We start from the raw sequence: 25,729 nt of genomic DNA on the forward strand, positions 1-25,729 counted from the left end.
TACTGTTATGAAAGGAAAATTTTGCATTTGGACACAATTAGACCTACATGAAATAGACTGTGAATACTGAGCGAAATGATAAACGAAACGGCTAAGTGAACTGACAAAAAATTCAAGTGGAAACATGTATCACATTTTACCTATTGTTAAATTACCATTTTCAGATTGTGTATCCCATAAAGCAATGTAAGATGCATTTGACTTTTTCGTTTATGAGTGGATTGTGGAGACACTATTTTTTGTGCTTTTAGACCAAGTTGTTTTTAGACCAAGACTTGGCTTTTAGACCAAGTGGTTGAGGAATTATGATCATCCATTACCTGTTACTTGTTATTTGTATAGCGCCTTTCTTTTCAGTTACAAAGCGCTAAAGTTCTTTTTCCATGGTCATTGGATCTACATGCTAAGTTTTGCTGCTGGTAATCAGCGCATGAGCAAGTAACCCCACCAGGTCCCCATTTATACTCCTGGGTGTAGAGAAGCAATGGAGAGAAAGTGTCTTGCTCAAGGACACAAGCGAAATACACAGGAGGGATTGAAACCCCGACCTCTAGGTTGGGAAACCAAACCGATCCCACAGCGCCAAACCGCTTCCACAATCAACATGTTATATAACGGTAATTGATCTTTGACCCTGAATATTTGATCAACGCAGCTACTAGAAAGTGAAAAAATGTTTTTATATAAATTGATCCCAAACACTTAGATGTAGCCACTATTTTTGTACATCTAGGCAAACTGGTTTAGGAGTTATTACCATCACAGTTCTATAAAGGTCACTGACCTTTGACCCTGAATATTTGGTCAACGCAGATACTATAAGGTGGCAAAAATGTTTTTAATAAATATTGATCCCAAAAACCTAGTTGTAACCACTATTTATGTGCATCTAGGCAAACTGGTTGAGGATTTATGACGATCATAGTTGTATAAAGGTCATTGACCTTTGACCCTATATAGTTGGTCAATGCTGCTACTATTAGAAGGCGGCAAAAAATTGTTGACCCCAAAAACCCAGGTGTAAATACTATTTTTGTGCTTTTAGAGCAAGTGTTTGAAGAGTTATGACCTAGAATATGTTATATAAAGGTCATTGACCCTTGACCCTGAATATCTGGTCAACGCTACTATAAAAACGCGGCAAAAATCTTTTCATGATTATTTACATATAGGCGTACAAGAATATGCAAAAAGTCCTTTTATTAGAGTTTGTTTAAGGTCAAACCATATTTAGCCTCTACTATAAATATGTTACGAAGTTTTAGCATGATTCCAGGTACAATACCAAATTTATTTACCGATTATTGTGCAGAATATTTTGATAGAATTGAAACGAAACCGACTAACAATACACAATATGATATAAAAAATATAAATGGGGATCCTTTACTCAAGCGTTGCAGCTAGTTCAGTCGGCTAAACTGGTAGCCAGTGTGCGTGCGGTGAATTGTGGAAATCTTTAAATCTATAGTGCTGGAATTAAAGCGTACCTAGGGACGAATTCAAAGGGGTGCCCAGCCAGCCCTCCCCCACCCTATTTTTTAAAATAAAAAAACTGAGAAAAAACAATTCTACTCAAATTTTGAGTCTAAGAGTGCCATTTGCGGTCATGTAGAGTGCCATAATCAATACAATTTCTTACCTCAGCCCCAATCATGGCAGGGCTGAGGTAGTATATACCCTCCATCTGTTAAAGTCTCTCTCTCTCTCCCTCTCGCCCCCCCCCCCCTCTCTCTCTCTCTCTCTCTTTTCTCTCTCTCTCTCTCTCTCTCTCTGCTCCCTCTATTTGAGATTCCTGGATCCGCCACTGGTACCGTTTTTCGGACGAGACGTTAAGCCGTTGGTCCCGTGTGTAATAATGGCTCGTGTTTATATTACAGCACGCAATACACTATTTAGAAAATAAGATATTATTTCCTGGTATACTGCCAAAATCACCACCATTGGGCTTTCGCGTATTCTATTATTAGTGTATGAAAACCATAACATCTCCTAATTAATCAGTGGTAGACTGATACCATTTTATCAGCATTCATGAAATATAGTTTAATTTGATTCAAACATTTTCTTAACTTAATTTTATTCGTGATAGTTCCAGGTGTTTATGCACAATCCGTGACAGTTGATCCTGCTACAGTAAATGTTGGTGAAGACGCTTTGATGACGTACACATTCACACCTGCAGCAGATGAAGGATCCCTGTATGTGACTTGGTACAAAGGTGTTGATAGTAGTGTATCAGCGAATGTTCTTATAAGTACTTATGGAAACACAGGACTCAATAGTAGATACAGCTTTAGTAGTAGAAAAGACCTTATTATATCGAATGTTACAGCAAAGGATACAGGTGACTACCTGTGTAGTGTTGTTACAACTGCTGGTGACACTGCAGAAGGGTTCTCAATATTAACAGTCTATTGTAAGTAATAACTTAGCATTTTCATGGTATTATTTTTATAAAACTTTAATAAACATGCCTATGTTACATTGATTACCTAGATGTAAATTAATACATATAATGTTATGCAACCACTGTGTCTACACATGAAAAAGTTCATCCTACCATACAGATCGGCTCTTGGTGAACTTATACCCTTTAATAAAAAAAAATTGAAATTACTATACTCTGTAGGCTGCACCAAATTTAAGTTGAAATAATCCAGGAACCAAAAAATGTAGGAAACCTTCAATATTATCAGAATATTTTTCTACTATATTTTCCTGGTTTATAAGAGCAAAGGACATACAAAAAAGACAAATTTACCTAAATAATTAATAGGAGTGATGTTTTGCCCTAACTTACGGATTATCGTACCGAATACTCTGTTAACAAACATAATTAACCCCATTTTGAAACTTTTAAAGCATGTAAATAAAATACTCATAGTGGACGTTTAATATGATCTAATTAAATTTCATTGTAGATTAGTTTAAGTTTTCCTGATCCCCAAAGGTAGACAACTTTTACTCATGTCTGTGTGATAAATTGAACTTCCATTACAGACCTTGATATGCCAACTTATGAACCAAAAGATAAATTCATCATTGAAAATGAAACTGCGACATTCTTGTGCCCTTTGCCTGATGGTGTTCCAACACCTATCACCATCATATGGATCAAAGATGGCGACGTACTTGATGTGTCAGATACTAAGAAGTATCCACAGTCAGATACAATATTAGAGATAAGCGGAGTCAATAAAATGGATGAAGGGAACTACCAGTGTCGAGCAGAGAATGCAGCTTACAGTGGGGATGAAGGAAAGTAGAGTAATAAAGGAACACTGTCATTGTTAATGCCAACTTGTAAGTAATTATCATAATTAAATGATTACAATGCAGTGTTTCATAGAATGAAATTAAATATTATAGATAACCAGACAAACTATCTTTCGTAAAATTTTTCCAACTATTAATGTATTTTGTTAAATATTAATTAATTTTTAAGCATTAATTTCTTTTTCATTAGCTCCATCATCAACATCATAGCCGATAATTTTTTTTTTTTTTTAATTTACGATTATATGCAATCGAATAGAAAACACTGTCTTTTTTGTTTTATAATGAAAATGCTTAATTTTCAATAGTACCATCATCAACATCCTTAACAAGTATTTCAGCCACTGGTAAGTTTTTTTGTTTTGTTAATCCACTTGTTGAAGCTAGTCGTATAGTTAGTCGGTCGTCGCTTAGTTGTTTGGTATTTAAATCATTTGCTCTGTTGGTCTGTTTGTCGATCGACTAATCGAACAATTAAAATATAAGTAACACTTCAGAAGCATGCGTTCCCTATTTTTGAAAACCTATAAATATTAGTTGTGTATGATAATTTCATTAATACTATATATCTTTAGTTGTTTGCATTAATACAATATATCTTTAGTTGTTTGCAAATTTAGAAAATGATTGACTAACACATTTCAGATGTTTGTAATACACTGTTTATTATCACTATTATTTTACCAAAGTACCACAGAAATGTTCAGGTTCAAATACTAGTCTTCTTGTTGGATTGACGTTTCTAAGTTTCTTTTTGGGAGTCCTTTTATCTTCATCTATATCTGTCTATATAAATTCAAAGGTACAGGTGAGATACATACGAGATAGGATAGTTCATTAAATTTCTGTCATTGGATGAATTTCATTTATGATAATGTTGTTTACTTGCTATACAATAAATTACGATGAAGACGACTGGTATTGACGACTATCGTGCTGACGACTAGATTAGAATGATGAACTGTAGGCTCTAAAAAAGGAAAAGAAAAAACTTGTTTGAATGTTTTTTTTATCTACTTAACTGTTTAATTTTATATAATTTACTTTAAAGGTAACCAAAGGAACATCCAGACATTACGAAGAACCGGCGGTAAGAAGGATAAAGGAATACTCGCATATAGGCCTCTAAATCCTCAAAAGCATTTAAAATGTTAAAACAATTAATTTCTCACAGATCTATATTCAAATAATTTATCTACTAGACATCATTCAGAAAAAAATAAACTGGTACATTCACATTGGAGACGTGGGTCCGTGGGGCGCTTCATTGTTATATAGTTCGGGGTAATTGGGAACGAACGGAACACAATGACATAATTATAGTTTTACATGCTACATAGACCTGTGTAAAATATGCGCATGCTCTTTGTGAATAAGGGCTCCATATACTTGGGTCGAATTCTTACCATATAATGTAGAAAATTACTAGTTTATTTTTACGAAAAGCCATCCACAGTTAATAAAAGAACTCCTCAGATCGATGTTTTTTTTGGCATTTTTAACAGACTAAATACCTAAATGATATATAGGCCTATCATTATTATTATTACTTATCTTAAAGGAACTCCAAGCAACGCCCGGAGATAAACAAGTATTGGTAAGGAAAATGTTGCATTCATCAGTAAAGCAAACATTGCTTTACAACATAGCATTATCATAATAATTAAACTGTAAACTCCCTTTATTAAAGAAAATAATGACCAATGGCAAAAAATACATGTATATCTCAAAGCTAAATCAGTGCTAAGCTTTAAAAGCGAATTTAATGTCCAATTCTATAACACTCTTAACTTTACAGGCTTATATGGCATATAAACGTGATTCGAGTGCAGAGGAAAAGACATATGAAGATCTAGAGTGGACTGATGACAACCCAGTTGCTTATATAAACGTTAAAACAAACAAAGAGAATACTTAAAATTACTAATTATATGTAGCACCAAATTAAGTAGACTAGACTGGTTAGTAAACGTAAAAATACAAAGATTATGATGGTCGTCGATAAACTATTGGACTCTATGACGGAAATGTATTTTACAGAAGGAAACGATACACATAATACTGTAGTTATGTAGGCCTAGATTTTAGCTCAGGTAGATGGCGACTGAAACCATTGTATACATACTTATGCTTGCCTAAGAAACATTTTTTTACTCATATGAACTTGACTGAGTAGTGATTATAGCACAGATAATTGTCAATACTTAAAGACATGAATATGATGTATAAATATATGTTGTTTAAAAGAAATCCGAAGATGATTAACGTTTGAATATAAATATTATTATTATTATTATTATTATTATTATTATTATTATTATATTACTACTTTGTAGTGAATATCTTCTAATTTCTAGAATAAAATAAAAATGTTATTTCAAATATAGTTGCTTAAATTATGAAAAAAAGATTCTTAATATCCACAGGTCAGTGTTAATATCACGTGGTTCATAATTATTCAAGTTTAAGTCAAACTTTATTTGGACACTTTACAACTACAAACATCATTTATACAGCATTCAACATTGATTCTCAGATTACCTTATAAAACATATAACCAATGAGTAATATACAATAACCGATAGTGATGTAGCCGTACTTGTCTAAACAATGACATTAGGAACAAATTAGAAACTGCACTTAGAGTCCGACGTTAGCTTGTAAGACTTCACAATTTAAACCTGAAGCCGGCATATAGAAAATATATTTGTAACACTGAATTGAGATCTTGATACACCGATGATTCAGACAACGGTAATATTCTGTGTTTTGACATTTGCTTCGTGTTCATGACGAATCCTCTCAGCTCAGACACTGTTATCATTCAGTTTTTGATTTAATAACCAAAATAGCAATACTGTAATTAATAGAGCCAGGGGTAATTAGAGAAAAAACATAAGTAATAAGTCACTTATTATCAGTAATTATAATTATCATCATTGATAAGACATTTTTATTTTATATTATTTATTTGGAATTCCACAGAAAACTAAAAGCATTTTAAAAACATCATTATGCAAATAAGTCAAGAGAATTTTACTTCAAAAGCATTGGATCAAACAATTATCATACATAGGGGACCTATATCTTTGTTTTAATCATAAGAGCAAACAAACAAATATATTGGTATATTATGCAAATACTTGTTAGAACAATGATTTATGTTACTAGCTCCTTCACGTGGGCGATACCTTACTAGAACAAATTGCCACACAACGATACTACAGATTTTAAAAGCTTCAAAACTGAAATTAAACTTCATTTCAGGTAGGTTTTCAAACTGTCAAACGGGGGTCAGGTCAATAAATCCCTGATGTGATGCTGGAAACTGTCTTTTCAGAGTATTTTATACTCAAATTTATATCCATATCCAGAACCATATACAACTTAAGAACTACAAAAAACAATACAAACTATAATGAAAAAAACATTCAAACGAGAAGCCAAGAGGCGGAGAAAAATACTCTATTATCATCATGACTTAGGCCTAGTCCTTAATAATAGATAACAGGCTGAGTCATCTTCTAGGGACCGGTATATAAAATTCGTTTTCAATTCTCGATGTTTGAAGATTTGCCATAATTTGTTTTAACTTTTGAAAGGTAACTTTTTCTAACTTTTAATAGTGGAATTAAAAATGTTGAATAAGCTACTAATTTAAACACGACGACGGCGTAATATATAATAGAAATTTAGGATTTTTTTTCGTAAAAAGCAAAAATTTGATGAAAAATGTTGAGGCTGACGGATGTTACCGAGGGTCATGTTGTTTTACAAATCGAACTGTTTTGGTTAATTTGTAACGTCACACTAGATTAGAGAACCATGGACAATCACTCTAATTAACTAAAACTCAACATCCATGCAAATTGAAGCATGGAAATTAAATTTATTATATTTATCTATTTTTTTCTGCTAATGACTGACGTTCTTGAACCTTTCCTATCATTCGACTCTATTTCTACCTCTCCTGTTATACTCTTACACTTGTTGTGTCCTTAGTAGGTCGGCTTTACACCAAAAAACCAGAACCTATTGACAGCCTAAGCTACGAGCTTGCTCAACAACAACTAGGGCGGAGGTAGTTTTTCCCAGAGAGCAGGGCAATACCCCCGTCGACAGGAACGGCCAGAGTTTCCCCAGCAGGGTAGTGCAATCTGAGGGTCGTAGGCCCGAGCAGGGGAGGGTTCATGAGAGGGGTGTCTCCCTCCTGAATTAGAAAATGTTTGAATTCTAGGCTACATCGACCAAGATTTAGCTTCACGAGTACCGTACCTTTTAACTTTAGGAAAACTATTGAATAATGAATTTACAAACAGTTTAGAAGTTGTCAGAATCAATCATTTTACCCCAAAGCTGAACTCATTCCAAATAAAAAATGCCATCTTGCTAGAATTTCTCCGATAAAAATCTTATTTTAAATATTATTTTAAAGATTAATTTCAGATAAATTTATTGTGAGAGTGTGTAGGACGCAATTCTGATATTAAAAATCAAAAACATAAATGAGACAAATGAGATAAAAACATCAGAATTTATCTGTCTATCGGTATATCCCTATTTGCCTGAGAAAGAGTGCAAACAGGCGTACTGAGCATGAGCAATAAATCCATAAAGGCGTTGCCATGGAAACTATTCTTTTGACCTCACGTATTCCATCATTTACATACAGTATTAGTCTACTTAGTCCAGGTTTCGAGAATAGCCCTACGAAACAGATAAATCAGGACTAACTCTAGTCTAGGACTAACTAGTCCAGGATTAAAGTTAGTTCTGGACTAACTTAGTCCACTTCCGAGAATACGGGCCCTAGTGTTAATACTTGCTTTTCAAAAGTAGATGCCGTAAATTTTATTGTTTAGTTTTAATTTAATTAGAGCAAGAGATAATTAAAGGGTCACTTATCAGTAATTATTATTATTATTAGAAGCTAAAGAGCCAAGCAAATTGAAGCTCGGAGTTATATTAAAATATTTATTTATTTTATGTTATACCGACTAAGCTTGCGTCACTGCCAGTACAGTATTACAAACAGGCAGCTATGAGCCTGAATGAAAGATTATAAGCAGTAAATTCCCGTTCAGGATAATACGGTATTGCTGACTTTGAAAGATAAAACTGGAATTTAAATGAATGCTGCCACCAAGAGTTTTATCCCAACCACTGAAGCGTTAATAATAACAATAATGTTAAATCAATGCATACATCATACCTGTTAACCAACCAACGAGGAGTTCGCAAATCCGAAAGTAAACAATTACTGTAAGTTATTTTCTTAGTAATTTTGAAAATGATATACCGTAATTAAACAAATTAACTATGTATAAAGTAGTAGGCCTACTTAAAAGTGCACTTACCGGGTTGATTATTATCAATACTTAGGCCCTAAGTGCTGTTAATTCTAAAACCAGGAAACAATGTAAATGTGCTGATATACCAACATCTGAATGTTATTATTGATTTGGGACCGAGTTAATATGTGGCCGAGTTGACATTGGGCCGAGTTGACCTGAGACCGAGTTGTCTCGAATTGTCATCAGAATTTCATAAGCTTACTGCATGTTAATGTTCTTAGAATAGTCATAATGGCAATCAATATCAGTGGCTATATCCTTTCATACAGTTTATTTGTGTTTTTTTTTTAACCCTGGCCTGTAAATTATTCTTCAATGAATGTTTATATCTATTTATCATCATTAAATACATGCTATGTCAAATAGAAATTTGTTATAAAAATGTTCCTATATTTTTGTGTATATCTTGGCTATTCAGGCCTGGTGTTACCATCAATATTGATGAGAGGCGGCTAAAATATTTATTTAATTTATAAGCCATGAAATACTCGCACCTAGGGCTGAAACATAGGGTGAGCCACTTCACAACCTGCCAACAGTGCAAATTAAATTTTTAATTTAAACAATTAATAATAATAATAATAATAATAATAAGGTTCAGCGCATAGAGAAGTTTGATATGCGCTATATAAGTATACAATAATAATAATAATAATAATAATAATAATAATAATAATAATAATAATAATAATATCTTGTTTGTGTTTATACTTTAGTTGAATTGTGTGAGCTGGACATGGGTTGAGCTGGAGTACATCGATCGATTGATTTATTGATTGATTGATTGATTGATTGATTGATTTAATCAAAATAATTATCACAAGAAGTTTAAATAAATTGATTGTCACAATGATAAATGGAACTTTAATATTATAATAAAGAATAATTAAATTAAAGGTCAATGAAGCGTTGCTATTTATATTTTAATTATTGTCATTATGAGTTAGACATTTTGTGTGAATAACTAACCTGGCTTGATGTTTACATTTTCTATGTAGGTGTTAGTGTGTGTATTAGACGATTATGTTTCAAATGAATACAGTTCCTTGTACCACAGTGGTTATCATAATCTTTTTTAATGGTAAGTTTCAAGGGCGGATCAGAAAAATCTGGATAGGAGCAATGTGCTTGCTCTCTCTAGCCACCCTTAATCCGCGTCTGAGTTGATTCCATTACCAGTACTATTAGCCCAATGCCCTACCTACTGGACGTCATCCAGAGAATGAAAAAAAGAAGACTAATTGGTTAAAGTGAGGGTCCGCAGTCCGACGGTTTCCATTGTGACGTTTGAATTCTGTGTAATAATGGTTATTCCAGGAGAGCTCATTCTCATTTCAACCAACCACGCTCTATATAATAAGATGTATAACTGTCCATCACATATTTCATATTTAAGTCCTACGCAAGTCTCTTTTCCATTCTCCTGATGGCGGTAAGAGTAATCAGAATTTTAAGTAATTTCAAAGAAATTAACTAATCTGTATGTCATCCGGAGAATGAAAAAGATAACTTTGTTGAAGTGTCACGTGTTTTTTATTCTCAGAAACTACACTTCCTTTTATGCATTCATAATCATTAATAAATTAGCTGTAAACGGCAGTCAAGCATCAAGTCAACACTTGGAAAACACTGGAAACTCCCTGCAAAGTTTGTGTCCTACTTCAGGGATACTGGACCGAAGTAAACTTTACTTTAAGCTTCGCTTCCAGTCTTTAAACCAAATTAGGCCTAAATAAACCTTCAACAAATAATATCAATATTAATATTATTAACCATTACATAATCTGATTATACATTTGTTACAGTTTTTACCCGTATATGCTATGCTGCTACTGTAACTGTTAATAACATCGTAGATGTAGTTGAAGGTTCAGAAACAAGAATAACGTGCAACATCGGTCGAAGTATTTCAAGTAGTGTAGCTGATCCGTTCATAATATGGAGTAATGTCACCAATGGTGTAACTGATACAATAGCACAATATCAGAGTGGACTTGGATTCGTAATTCCTTTATACAGAGATAGATTCAGTTTGAAAGACACAATACTAGTGCTTGCTAACACCAGCCGAAGCGAAAGTGGCACGTATCAATGTAAAGTGATTATAGTTGATGATATCCCTTCAGACGCATCTGATGACTTCACAATTAATGTTATATGCAAGTAAACCCGTGTCTATGTGTTAACCCTATTTTAATTTTAGGTTGAGGCAATTTTCTCCGAATTAGGCTATTTCAATTGTCAATTTTCACTTAAGAATGAACATGAATTAGTTCATTAGTTATTGTTATTATTTTTAAAAAGCCTACAATGATAAATGTTAATATATTATATAATAATTCCATATGTACGTTCATCTACAAAATTTGCAATTGTAAATTACTAATACATGTTCTCTTGCCAAGAGGATACATAAGCCACAACACAAATATAAAGGATATTCATGTTTATATATATATTTTATTTGGTGTCCTATCAAAGAGGTCATTACTATGTAGTGGCTTTATTATGGCCAATGATGATAATAGTTTATATTTCTCTGTACCAAAACGTACATTTTACCAAATATTAGGTCTATAATTACTTTTTTCTTTACTACAACAATTTCACTTTAGATTTCACTTTAATATTCGTTTAGATTTATACCAGCCCGTTTTAAGTTCCTTCGCTACACCTGTGACTGAAGGTGGCACCGTTGAGATGTCATGTTTTGCAGATGCTAACCCATCACCTACGTACACATTTTTAAGGGATGGTGAGGTACAGCAATCAGGGGGTTCATCACGTGTTTTTTTTATTCTCAGAAACTACACTTCCTTTTATGCATTCATAATTATCATTAATAAATTAGCTGTAAACGGCAGTCAAGCATCAAGTCAACACTTGGAAAACACTGGAAACTCCCTGCAAAGTTTGTTTCCTACTTCATGGATACTGGACCGAAGTAAACTTTAACTTTAAGCTTCGCTTCCAGTCTTTAAACCAAATTAAACCTAAATAAACCTTCAACAAATAATATTAATATTATTAACCATTACATAATCTGATTATAAATTTGTTACAGTTTTTACCTGTATATGCTATGCTGCTACTGTAACTGTTAATAACATCGTAGATGTAGTTGAAGGTTCAGAAACAAGAATAACGTGCAACATCGGTCGAAGTCTTTCAAGTAGTGTAACTGATCCGTTCATAATATGGAGTAATGTCACCAATGGTATAACTGATACAATAGCAGAATATCAGGGTGGACTTGGATTCGTAATTCCTTTATACAGAGATAGATTCAGTTTGGAAGACACAACGCTAGTGCTTGCTAACACCAGCCGAAGCGAAAGTGGCACGTATCAATGTAAAGTGCTTATAGTTGATGATATCCCTTCAGACGCATCTGATGACTTCACACTTAATGTTATATGCAAGTAAACCTGTGTCTATGTGTTAACCCTATTTTAATTTTAGGTTGAGGCAATTTTCTCCGAATTAGGCTATTTCAATTGTCAATTTTCACTTAAGAATGAACATGAATTAGTTCATTAGTTATTGTTATTATTTTTAAAAAGCCTACAATGATAAATGTTAATATATTATATAATAATTCCATATGTACGTTCATCTACAAAATTTGCAATTGTAAATTACTAATACATGTTCTCTTGCCAAGAGGATACATAAGCCACAACACAAATATAAAGGATATTCATGTTTATATATATATTTTATTTGGTGTCCTATCAAAGAGGTCATTACTATGTAGTGGCTTTATTATGGCCAATGATGATAATAGTTTATATTTCTCTGTACCAAAACGTACATTTTACCAAATATTAGGTCTATAATTACTTTTTTCTTTACTACAACAATTTCACTTTAGATTTCACTTTAATATTCGTTTAGATTTATACCAGCCCGTTTTAAGTTCCTTCGCTACACCTGTGACTGAAGGTGGCACCGTTGAGATGTCATGTTTTGCAGATGCTAACCCATCACCTACGTACACATTTTTAAGGGATGGTGAGGTACAGCAATCAGGGGGTTCATCTACATTCACGGTTCAATCAGTGAGTCGTGACAATGATGGCAGTTATGAGTGCAGGGCCAGTAACAATGCCGACACTGAAACAAGTGAAAGTAGAACTCTGGTAATATATTGTAAGTATTCCTAATCAAATTAATCATTACAAAACTTTACAAACTAATAATTGATCAATTAACCATATAATCAATCACTAAATAACTATATAGTACCTAATTGTGTAATAGAGCAGGAGTGGCGCCAGGGGGCCCGGGGAGAGCTCCCCCCGCCCCCTATCGTTGAGAAAAAGCACAATTCGTCGGGGAGAAAAAAGAATTATATGTATTTTCTACATATTAGTAGACTCGGGCAAATCCTGGCGCCAACCCTGTAATAGAGTGCATCTGACGTTATTTGAGTCTGTTCAACCATGAAGCCTCTGCGGTCCAATGATTATGACGCTCGCCTTGACAGCGAGAGGTCGCAGATTCGAATCCTGTCAGAGGCATTATATTACAAAATTTCTTATTTATTTATAGGACAACAGTAGTTGAGAGCTGTGCTACACGATGTATTATGTCCTTTATTCGAACACTGTATTTACCTTTCTTGGATGATTTACATATAATTTAACAGTGTTAACAGTTATCTTGATTAATGTTATATGCTATTATTTGTTTCCGGTCGTACATATTGCGTAATAAAGTGTATCTATGAAAGTATATTTGAAATTGTCCATCTGTGGTCTAATGGTTATGATGCTCGCCTTGTCAGGGAAAGACACTTTCGAAACCCGTCAGAGACATTATAAAACTGAAAAGGAATTGTATGTAAACGTGGTTAACTATTTCGAATCATAAATTCCTATCCATTTTATTTTCTTCTATGATCTCTTCTTTGAGATGCTCCAGAAATCTCACAATCAAAGACGTCAAATATAGAAGTTTCAACTGGAGACACTGTTTCGATTAGATTTAATGTTGTTGCCAAGCCAACTGCTAACTATGTATGGAAAACAACGCCAGCAACAACAGACACTGATAAGGACCCTGAAACATATACATTTGCTGTGTCTGACAACATTGGTGAGACTTATACTGTAACAGTGAATGTAAGCAACAAGGTCGGAGCAGGTCAGTCATCTGTAAGAGTAACAGTTGTTGGTAAGTTGTAACACATGTGGTTACATGATAGTAATTTTGTAGGGGAGACACAATAGCTGAATATAAAAATGATATAACAAATTGTTCCTATCGAGATTTGAAGATTTGAGAGAACAAATAAGTGAACTCAAATGTGGTTTCTTCGTTACGTGTGGTAGGCCTTTGGTGTGACAGCCTGATAGAGCAAATTCAATATCTGCAACTTTAGTGAAAATGCTGGTCATTTTTTTATTACCAATTTTTAAATTACAATTCTGTTAAAAAATGTATATTTTGTTTTCTTTTTAAACATTATAATTGAATATATCAATCTTGCTATTTTTTGTTTTTTTACATGTGAACTTGTTTGTGTTTCATTAACTTTAGCACCAACAACGACATCCGTTGCATTTACTCTCCCAACAGGTGCGTATTTTTGTTTATTTATTATTCGTTTGGCATCTTATTAGGTACCGTATCATTCTATTCAAATAACTGTCAATTTTTTTCTCATTTTCATTGTACTGTAATTATTTACAAAAGTACCACAGAAATATTCAAGTTTAGAAACTGGTCTTGTTGTTGGAATGACGTTTCTTGGTATCTTCATCGGCATCCTTTTGTCTTTATCTGCATTCCTCATCCACGGAAAAATAAGGGCTTCAAAGGCACAGGTGAGCTACAATAATATAAAATATAATGTGTCACAATTCATTTTTTTTCCCCGTCATTTTGGGGGTCTTGGGTAGTCAGCAATTTTTAAAGTTTTAACCTATCCTGTGAAGTGAATAATAGTACCCTTGTTCTCGTTGAGCTAAAGGCCTCTCTCCCTCTCTCGCCTGAATGAATAGTCTCTATGGGCACACCCTGCCGTTTTTGCAGGTTAAGGTCTTGCTAAATTCTTCTATTTCTATTTGAGATCATGGCACTTGCGGTTGACAAAAATATATCAACAAATTATTCATACCTACATTGTCGTGTATAAGGAATAATCTTTATTAATATTATAGGTTGATGAACCTCGATCACTAATGTGGAACTTGTGTTTCAAAAATGGAATGCCTGAGCCATCAACTCCATATATACAAACGTTTTTATTGTTTGTTGATATGGTTCGTTAATCCACTTATAATATTCATTGACGAACTTGTATTCAACCATATAAGGTAGACCTTCAATAGAAGATGAAGATGATTTGTGACAAAACAACTTTGTGAAAGGTTTTTTTGTTTGTTTGATGAATAGGCCTTACATAATATTTTAACTTTTACAATTTATCTTTAAAGGAAAGCAAAGTAACCTCCTGCAATATGGATCAACAGGCGGTAAGCAATGCTGCATTTACAAAAATTGAGCAGAAAAACTGATCGCCGTATTTTAATACAGAATTTAAAAAAAACCTAAAATTTAAGCATCAGTATAGGTGGCTTTAGGCTTACTTATAGTTTTTTTAGCATTTAAATACAAATAAATTGCTCACATATCTTCCACATAGATATTTTATTAATTTAAATTAGGTCAATTTTTTTTTATTAGATGGCAGAAATCTTCAACATTATTATTAGGCCTATTTTTTCAGTAGGCCAGCAGAATATTGAAATTTCACTAGTGGTGCGGTCGATAAAATACAAAGAAGGGCTAAAACATTGCCTAAAATTGGCAATCTACACATTATTTAACTTAGCTTATTGCTATTTTGTACACAAATGTTTCAGCTGATATGTTTATTTATGTCGTTTTTAGCTATCTCTCACAATAGACCTCTATATGTATTTCCAATCGTTCCGTCAAAAATCTTCATCATTGTTATTTACGATTGTTAGTACATTGTTGAACATTACTCAGGTCTAGGAAACAAGCCTTATAATAATATATACTGGCTATTCTTTATGTTGCAGGTATATATGTCGTATGGTGAGCCGAGTGCAGAGAACAAGACGTATGAAGATCTACAGTGGATTGATGATAACCCAGTCGTTTATTAAAATGTAAAACCAAAAAAATAGAATACTTAATTTTTATGTGTATATTTAGCACTGAACGGATCAAGCAGACTGCAATAGACATCCCCACCCTCCATAACACTAATATCAGCATTTTCACGTTTATAAAAAATCTTAAAAAATCATTCACTCATTGATAAAACAATTATTTGCACATATTTTGCACAGTATTATTATTTACAAGCCTCTGGCTTCCTGTAAGTAATATGCCATTTGCGTTGTTTGTTTAACATCTGTATTCAGTGACTGAAAATGAAATGAAATAAAGATACTCTTAAACAGATAATAGACACGACAAGACAACCATAATGATTATCATCGATAAAATACGGGATACTATTATGAAAATCATAACGCTTCGTGGGAATTTCAGGAGATACCTTTCCAAAGGAAGCAATGCGTATGATATCTGGAGGTCAAGCACACAAAAATTTAAAGCATTATAGGCCTACTCATATGCAGGGATCAACAACAATTACTAGCAACATATACAATATGAATGTTGTAATGTACAACAGAAATTATATTTGAAGTTAACTGTGAAGTTGGGGTCACACTCCGTCTGCCGACGGTCGGCTGATACCGGAAGACGAATTTATCCCCGTTCTGTGTGAGGGAGAAATGATACGTATTTCACCGTCCTCCCAGCATCGAGTCGGCCAACAATCGAATTGTTTGTGTGTGTGTGGCTTAAAAGAACCGCCAGAATTTAGCAATATTTCACCTTTTAGTATTTTGCATTAGTCCTTTGTAATGAATTTATATTTAATTTGTTAAAAAATACAAAACCTAGGTTTTTAACATATGAAAGAATATGATTGTTACTGTTCATTTTACGTACGTTTCACTATTACATGTTAGCAGTGGTGGTGCTAACCCCCTCCCCCACCCCCGTCGAGGAGAGCTAGCCACCCCGTCGGGGAGAAAGAGCACAATTCGTCGGGGAGAACAAAAAATTATATTGTATTTTTTACATATTAGTAGACTCTAAAATCGATTAAATAAGCCTTTAAATCCCCTAAAATTGTCACAATTTTCGCCCACAGGACCACTTTCGGTCTGTCTCTTATACACATCTACATCCGTTGTATTTACTCTCTCTACAGGTGCGTATTTTTGTTTATTTATTATTCGTTTGGCATCTTATTAGGTACCGTATCATTCTATTAGCATGGAGCGTCGTAAAGACATCATTCATTGAAATACAGTATTTAACATTGATTGTTCTGAGAATATAGACTCACTAACAATCAACAATTTAACCTGTGAGAATAATACATTAACCGATAATGATAAGATATGTAACCGTAATTGTGTAAACAATGACAGGAAAACAGAATACATTAGTACATTAGTTTTTGTAACGTGTTAGATCACACAATATACACTTGATGGAGACATGACAGACATTGGAAGCTCCTGTATTAACAATACAATAATAGGCCTAATTATAAAACTATGCCAATATTAAAAAAAAAAATGTATTGTAATAATAAACTGCGGCCTGGTTTTATATGTGTCTTTAATGTATTATTTTTATAGTATATTTTATATTTTATATGTAGAGCAGCTGCTCCTCATTCGTTGTAATAAAATATATGCCCAAAGTGTTCATGACGATGTTATATATTTGTATATTGTATTTATATTTTGAACTTAATTAAATCATATTAAAACTTAAACGTTTCTCTGTTAATGACTTAATTCATAACACTTAATATAATAATTACATAAAAAAAAATCTAATAATTCTAATGAATAGCAATTACTTACATGGCACATTCTACGAGATTGCTAATATAAACTTTTCTTTAGCTTTACATAAATCTCGACACACTGATTCACACTAAGAAAAGATAGTTTGTGTCTCCAAACTCCTTATGTTCAATAAGTTAAGTTCCTTATGAAAGAGTTGATACACTTCATCTTTCAGTTTTTGATTTAATATAGTGAAAGAAATAATTAAAGGGTCACTTAAAAGTAATTATTTAGAACCATTGATAAGAAAGAAACTGAAGATGAAACATATTTAAAACATGGAGATATATTAGGCCTATTTATTTCATTCTTTTCGCCATGACTGAAGCTTTCGTCACTGCCAGTTCTGTTCAAGAATATTGCTGGCGCGAAAGATGAATGCTGCCACCAAGAGTTCCATTGCAATGCCCGAAGGGGTTAATAAATTATTAATAAATCAAGGCATCCATCATAGCTGTTGAGCAGCCAACGAGAAGTTCGCAAATACAAAACCAAACAACTGTAAGTTTGTGTTATTTTCTTCGTCATTTGAAGATGACGTACCGTAATTAAACAAGTTAACTATGTATGTAGTAGGCCTACAATTTCTGTGCACGTACCGGTACCGGGTTAATTATTATCAATACAATTATAAATTGCTGTTAAATTTAAAGCCAGGAAACGATGTACATTTGCTGATCTACCGACATCTTTGGTCCGAGTTGAACCGAATTTTTTATCATTGTATCTAATAAGCTTACTGTAAATAATATATTAAATTCAAAAGCCAAAAAGTTTTAAGAATGGCCATCAATATCGTAATATCATACGATACATTTAGAAACATTTTCTCTAACTCTATGCCTGTAAATTATTTTTCAATGAATATTTTTATCTTAATATTTATCCTTATACAATAAATGCTAAGTCAAATAGTAAATATGTTATCTAAACAATTCAGTCTGTTTTGTGTTTATGTTTTAGTTGAATTATGTGCGAGCCGGTACATGAAGGAGCTTGAGTACGTTGATCGATCGATTGATTGATTGATTTATTTATTCAAAATAATATATAATCACAAGAAGCGTGGACAAATTGATTATCACTATGACACCATTATAAAACGTTATAAAATGTTAAAATAAAGAAAAAAAGAAATAAATACCTTTCGGCGGTCCATACTGCTAGGGTATTTATTTATGTTTTAATTATTGTCATTATGAGTTTTTTTAATATTTTTCATTAGGTTTCATTATCTGTAATGTGTAATTGGATTATCTGACTTGATGTCTACATTAATACATAGGTGTTCGTGTATAGGTCTATTTATACCGATGATCATGTTTCAAAGTAATGCAGTTTCCTGTACAGTGGGTATCGTCATTTTTAATGGTAAGTTTCAGGGGCCAACCATACTTCCTTTTCACATGTTTAATTAAGATCAAATTAGCTGTAAATACAGTCACAATACTTTTTTTAAAGTCAGCATTTGAACAAAACTGGAAAAATCACCTTGCAAAGTTTGTACCCTACTTCAGAGATATTGGTACTGCAGAATTGACAAGAGCTCTACACTAAAGTAAACCTAATTATTTAAATTAGACACCCTACAACCTACAACAAGTAAAGTTTCAATATCTTTAACCATTAAATAATCTTATATATTTGTTTCAGTGTTTATCTGCACATGCTATGCTGTGACTGTAACTGTTGATGACATTGGAGATGTAGTTGAAGGCTCTGAAACCAGAATAACATGCAATTTCGTGCGAAGTAATTCAAGTAGTGTACTTATTCCTTTCGTAACCTGGAATAATGTCACAAATGGAGTAAATGAAATAATAGCACAATATCAGGGTGGAGTTGGATATGTACAGCCTTCATACAGAGGTAAATTCACTGTTGAAAGAGACACAACATTAGTAATTGCTGACACTCTCAGGAATGATAGCGGCACGTTTCAATGTATTGTGGTTATTTTTGATGATCCACCTATACGTGCATCTGATGACGTTATATTGAGTGTTATATGTGAGTAAAACTATATTTTGTGTTAATAATTTTGGCCATTTATATGTTATTTTCATTTTAAATCTTATATGCCTACTGTATAGATTTTGTAAGCGAATCTAAGCTAAAGCATCTTGTGCTCTATAAAAATTCATTTATGAATGATCATCATCATTATCAACATCTCAGCATGATAATGATGATGATCACCATCATCTTCATCATCATCATGATCATCATCGTGATCATCATCTGTCTCTTATACACATCTAGATGTGTATAAGAGACAGGTATTTATTATTATTATTATTATTATTATTGTTATTATTATTATTATTATTATTTTAGATTTATACCCGCCTGAATTAAGTTCCTTTACTACACCTGTGACTGAAGGTGATACCATGGAGATGTCATGTTCAGCAGATGCTAATCCGCCACCTACGTACACATATTTAAAGGATGGTGAAGTACAACAATCAGGGGATTCATCTATATTCACATTTCAATCAGTGAGTCGCGACAATGACGGCAGTTATGAGTGCAGGGCAAGTAACAATGTTAGCACTGAAACAAGCGAAAGTAGAACGCTGGTGGTATATTGTAAGTAGTTCTTATCAAGGTAACAGGGGTGGTGCCAGGATTTGCAACTGAGGGGTTTTAGAGGCTTATTTAATCTATTTTATAGTCTACTAATATGTAGAAAATACATATTTTTCTTCCCGACAAATTAAGGTTTTTCTACACGGCGGGTGGGAGGGGGTGGCGGAGGTAATCATTACAGAATTGTATAACTTTACTAGTTAATTTATCAATCAACCATACTAATCATTCACTTAATAATGTATAAATATAAAAGATAATAATATAGTGCTAAAATATTATAAGAACATGAATTTTTAAATCGTTAATCGTATCATAGTTTATCAACAAAAGTTAAATATTAATTGTATGAAAGAGGTCCCTAGTGGGAATCGAACCTCGTTATCTCGACGAGCGTCATACCGTAGATACCACATAAGTCCGTACGATATTATTACGGATCTAAGACCACTATAGTCTCTCTCGCTTCAGACAACGTGATGATTCACACATAGTGGTGCGAGCTTTGTATAATATGTTGAATTGAAAAGAAATTAATTCAAATTCAAAAAGCGAATTTTCTGTTATGATCTCTTCTTTAAGATGCTCCTGAAATCCCACCTTCAAATATGGAAGTTTTACCTGGAGACAATGTTACGATTAGATTTCATGTTGTTGCCAGCCCAACTGCTAACTATGTATGGACAACAACGCCAGCAACAACAGACATTGATAACGACCCAGAAACATACACATTTACTGTGTCCGACAACATTGGTCAGACTTATATTGCAACACTTAACGTAAGTAATGAGGTCGGAGCAAGTCAGTCGTCAGTAAAGTTAACAGTTGTTGGTAAGTTTAACTCGTATGATCACATGATTACATTTTTTTAGGAGAAGCACCTCCACTATAAAGACGATGATAACAAATTTCTCTCTTATTTAGCATTAGTACCAACATCGACATCTGTAGCATTTACTTGTGCCACAGGTACGTAATTCCTTTACATGTTTTTATTTGGTGCTTTCATTAAGTATATCATTCAATTCCAATAAATGCCAAACTGGTCTTGTTTTTTGTTTTCATTATCAATACTATTATTTACCAAAGCATTGCCGAAATGTTCAAGCCTAGATACGAGTCTTGTTGTTGGAATGATGGTTCTAGTTTTTTTCATCGGAATCCTTTTGTCTTCATCTGCATTTGTCCTTCACGGAAAGATAGTGAATTCAAAGGCACAGGTGAGCTACATGAATATGGTATATAATGTCTATTATGACATATTATTTTTTTTTGTCATTTTGATTATAAAAGTTTTAACATGACCTGTGAAGTAGTGTTCCTGCTCTAAATGGGCTGAAGGTCTCTCTTACCCCCTATGGGCACACCTTGCAGTTTTACGGGTTAGGGTCTGAATTTGAGTTCATTGCACTTGCGGTTGAGAACAAATTATCGATATGTCATTGATACCTACATCCACATCAACATTATAGGTTGATGAACCTCGACCACTAACGTAACAGTTTGTGTTTTAGAAATTGGATATCGTGCCACCAACTACATTTATACAAACCTTTTTTTATTGTTATTTTTTAATGATTTGCACTCATTATATTAGTTGACCAACTATTATTCAACAATATGAAATAGGCTTTTGATAAAATACGAAGATGATTTGTGACTAGTGGCGTCGAGAGGGGGCAGGGGGTCGCTTCCCCAGGGCCCGGGTCTACTGGGGGGCCCGGACCAAGATGAAAAATTGTCGGGATAAGAACGAAATATCCATAGGGCCCGAGCCCAATCCAGGATGAAAACTTTTGTTGTCAGATTTATGAGGAGACTTAATTTGGGGAGCGGCCGAGTGGGGGTCCAAGTGAAGGGGGCCCCATGTGAGGTGTTGCCCCGGGGCCCTTACTGGCTCTCGACGCCACTGTTTGTGACAAAACAATTAAATGAAAGTTTTTGTTTTGTTTTATGAATAACAATATTTTGGCTTCTACAATTTATCTTTAAAGGAAACCGAAACAACCTCTAAAAACGTGAAACCACCGGCGGTAAGCAATGCTGCATTTACAATAGTTTTTGTAGAAAAACAAAATGCTTTTATGGCATTTAGGCTGGAAACTGAGCACTATTTTACAAAAATTCAAATTTTTAACCAACAGTGACGCATTACTTATAGGTGACATTACTTAAATATTTTTGGCTTTTAAATATAAATAGGTCTACATTTCTCACATATCTTTCACACACTATTTTAATAATTGATAATGAAATTAGGCGATATTTTTCATATCATTGGTGGGCTTATTGTGCGTCGGTAGATAAAATACAAGGTAGGCCTAAAACATGGCTTAAAAATATTGATAATACAGTAACAACATCAATTAGGCATATACATTATTCATCTTAGTGTTTAAAAAATTCTTTTTTTTCTTTTAATCAAATTAATTGCTTTAGGCCTACCGGTAACCCACCTCACCGTACATATATTTGTATTTTTTCCCCTTCATATCCAACAGCAAGTACACCCGCCACTCGTTAAAAATCTATAAAAAAAATAAAAGTGGGTGAAAAATATTTATGACTGTTATTTACTGTCCATTGTTATTAAGCGTCGCTCTTCTATGTTGCAGGCATATTTGTCGTATAGAGTTGAGCCGACTGCAGAGAACAAGACATATGCAGATCTACAGTGGATTAATGACAACCCAGTTGTTTATGTAAATGTAGAACCAAAAAAAGAGTATACTTAGAATTAATTATTTTTGTTTAGCACTGAACGGATCAAATAATCTATAATAGACGAGTTAGTCACATAATAGTCACAACAAGAGAACCATTGTCATCGATGAAATACGGGATACTATGTGGAAATTATAGGCCTATCACTTCGTGGGAAATACCGAAGATCAGTATCCAAAGGAAGCAATGTGTATAATATTCCGAGGTCAGGTATATGACGATCTAAAGCATTATAGGCCTACTCATTTTTTTTTTAAAAGAAAGTTTGTGCTTGCATCTGCTTTTTTCACATTCTTGGTGAGTTTCTCAAACAGTCTAAGGCCTGCTTATCAATCTTTTTTAGGTGGCGACCCACTTTTAGAATGCTCATTTTGTTGCCACCCAAAACATATTGTCATGTTATCTGTTGACTACCTAGGCCCACAACCTCGACTCAATCGAACGCAAAGTAGCGGTGAAAAATTGTTTCGATATTTATTTTAGTTAACAAAGTACACAAGACTTTTGATATTGTGTTGCTGAATGTTCAATTTCATAATATGGCGGAATGACTGATCCAGAGGTGTGAAATACAGGGCCCCGGAAAGTACTTTCACATCAGAAATATGGTATGAATACCACCTCAGCCCCACCATGACTAGGGGTGAGGTAAGATAATTTATGATTAAGGCACCTCTAGATGGCCGGAAATGACACTCTAAATTTAAATTTTAATATAATTTCTTTATAATAAAAAAAAAATTAGGTGGGAGGGTGACGGCTAGGTACCTATCGAACCCGCCATTGTGGAGAATATTTGTTACACTCATAATGTTGAAATGTTTAAAGCAATGACGATTTTTTTGACTAGTGTAGAGTCGACCAGGGCGATGCTGACTAGGCAAATATAAATTTTAAAAAAAGGATTGTACGTCTCTACTCCTAAAAATGCTCAAACGAATTGAAAAAGCAAAGAAGCAACTAATCATTTTAAACATTATATTTATTAACTGGTACGTCTTATTATTGTGAGGTATATTCCTGCTTAATTTCAATTATCTTCCTTGGAGAGATTGGCGACAGTGCAATCTTGAGAGTTGATTCTAGGTTTTGAGTTGAAAATAATTTCTAGCTTTCGTCTTCGTCGATACTACACCTGACTGGGAGTCCTTTGTGGGACTGGCCGCTATGCAGCAGTGTTTTCCACTATGTTTTCGAGATGACTATCTATCTATAAAATCGATTAAATAAACCCATAAATTGTCATATTTTTCGGGGGCCACCCCAGCATATTTTCCCCCTAAAATTTTACCTTGCCACGCCCCCCCCCCGCCCCCAGATTTCAGACGCTGGCGCCGCCACTGGTTAATAAACAGGGGTAAGGTATAATATAAAGACGGATTTCAAAGCAACAAAAATACTTTTAATAGCATCAGACACCTTCAATGTCAAAAAACAAATGAAGTATCGTGAGGTTTATGATGATATTTTTGCTTATAGCCTAGGCACGTTAAATTTAATTTTAAATAGGTACCGTATGTAAATGCATACTAGCTTCGTAATTTGTTTGTGTGCACGTTAAAGTTACCTTATTATAATATTTTATTTTGTCTTCATATTACTTTCTGTTCTAAAGTTTGGTTGCATTGCACATCACTTTAGACTGACCAGTACAGTCACAAACCGACTAGACTGTTTGAAAAACTCAGCAAGAATGTGACCTAGACATTAAAAAAAAAAACATATGACGCCGACTGTCGGTTGATAACGAAAGGCGAATCCATCCCCACATGTGTGAACGCAAAACAATACGTATTTGCGGTCCTCTTGGTATCGCGTCAGCCAAAAATAAAATTATGTGTGCCTGGTTCAGTGGTGGCGCCATAGGGAGGGCGGGGGCGGTGCTGAGGGGGTATAGCCCCCACTCGTTGCTTGGAAGACATCTTGACCGGGGAAACAACCTCCTGGTTTATAGATTTTAGGCAGAATTTCGAAAATTTAGATCTTTACTTTGAATTATAAGCTTGTACTGAGACGTTGTGTTTTCTTAATTTATCGTAGCATAATGTCACAAATTAGTTGCATCACAATTTACAGTAAGACATTATTCTTATTCGTAATTATGTTGTTAATAATTCACAATCACATGAATTATGAAAAACCAGGATTTCGCCATGATGGGAGGGTAGTATTGTAATGTAATACGGGTTTTTTTTTAATAATATAAAATAGAAAACGGATTTGAAAATAAGTTAGTTGGTTACATTGCATGCACTTTGTTTCTCGTTGTCTTATTGAAAACGTTTCGGTTTTGGATAATTTCGACATTAAAAAAATACATAAAGTCATATTAAGGTAGCTTGATGCCTATCAAATAACTAATAAAAAAAAAGCTCCCAGGCCCCCAGCCAAGCGAGGCTCACTTCAGTCGCCTAGGCCCCCTTCCCCCACCCGGTTAAGGCTTTCATTCCCCTCCTCCTTGTCGGGCAGATCCTGGCGCAATCACTGGCCTGGTTTAAAGGTATATTCGAAATATAACCGTTATTTCACCTTTCAGTAATTATATTTAATTTTATTTAAGAAAAATAATCTCAATTTGATGAAAAATATGATTGTTAATGTCCATATCGCGTGTTTCATTTATTATTACATGTTTAAACTTTATTCATTAATTAAAGAAAGTAAGATTGATTACATGGAGAAACGTATACAATATTTAATATTCATTGTTCTCAGAATACAGAAACAGTTATACATTACAATCAACGATTTAACGAATAATACAATAGCCGAAATTGGTAAGAACTGTACTTGTTTAAAAAATAACGTGAGAAATGTTTCCGACATTCATGTTAATTTGGGTGCTGTAATGTGTGAGAT

General features: G+C 33.7%; 1 protein-coding gene and 2 long non-coding RNA genes across 3 annotated transcripts; all 3 read left to right on the plus strand.

The window, feature by feature from the left end:
- The first annotated feature begins 4,325 nt into the window (after positions 1 to 4,325).
- On the plus strand, positions 4,326 to 5,573 carry LOC117104239. Its single transcript, XR_004444716.1, has 3 exons — positions 4,326 to 4,369; positions 4,841 to 4,876; positions 5,078 to 5,573. It is a non-coding gene; the product is annotated as an uncharacterized LOC117104239 (long non-coding RNA).
- Positions 5,574 to 9,656: 4,083 nt separating this feature from the next.
- Positions 9,657 to 24,710, plus strand: LOC117104226. The gene is made up of 17 exons (XM_033244926.1): positions 9,657 to 9,714; positions 10,439 to 10,726; positions 11,272 to 11,388; positions 11,698 to 11,985; positions 12,531 to 12,785; positions 13,551 to 13,811; positions 14,334 to 14,464; positions 15,077 to 15,115; positions 18,006 to 18,052; positions 18,837 to 18,922; positions 19,205 to 19,561; positions 19,889 to 20,143; positions 20,726 to 20,977; positions 21,071 to 21,115; positions 21,236 to 21,366; positions 22,141 to 22,179; positions 22,762 to 24,710. Exons 1-17 carry the CDS (start codon positions 9,657 to 9,659, stop codon positions 22,879 to 22,881), a joined length of 2,769 nt encoding a protein of 922 aa, XP_033100817.1. The 3' UTR covers positions 22,882 to 24,710.
- Positions 14,332 to 16,082, plus strand: LOC117104232. Its single transcript, XR_004444715.1, has 3 exons — positions 14,332 to 14,464; positions 15,077 to 15,115; positions 15,689 to 16,082. It is a non-coding gene; the product is annotated as an uncharacterized LOC117104232 (long non-coding RNA).
- Positions 24,711 to 25,729: the final 1,019 nt, after the last annotated feature.

This window comes from Anneissia japonica, unplaced genomic scaffold (assembly GCF_011630105.1).
Source record: "Anneissia japonica isolate Jap-2015-1 unplaced genomic scaffold, ASM1163010v1 scaffold468_len270531_cov130, whole genome shotgun sequence".
Classification (NCBI taxonomy): Eukaryota; Metazoa; Echinodermata; class Crinoidea; order Comatulida; family Comatulidae; genus Anneissia; species Anneissia japonica.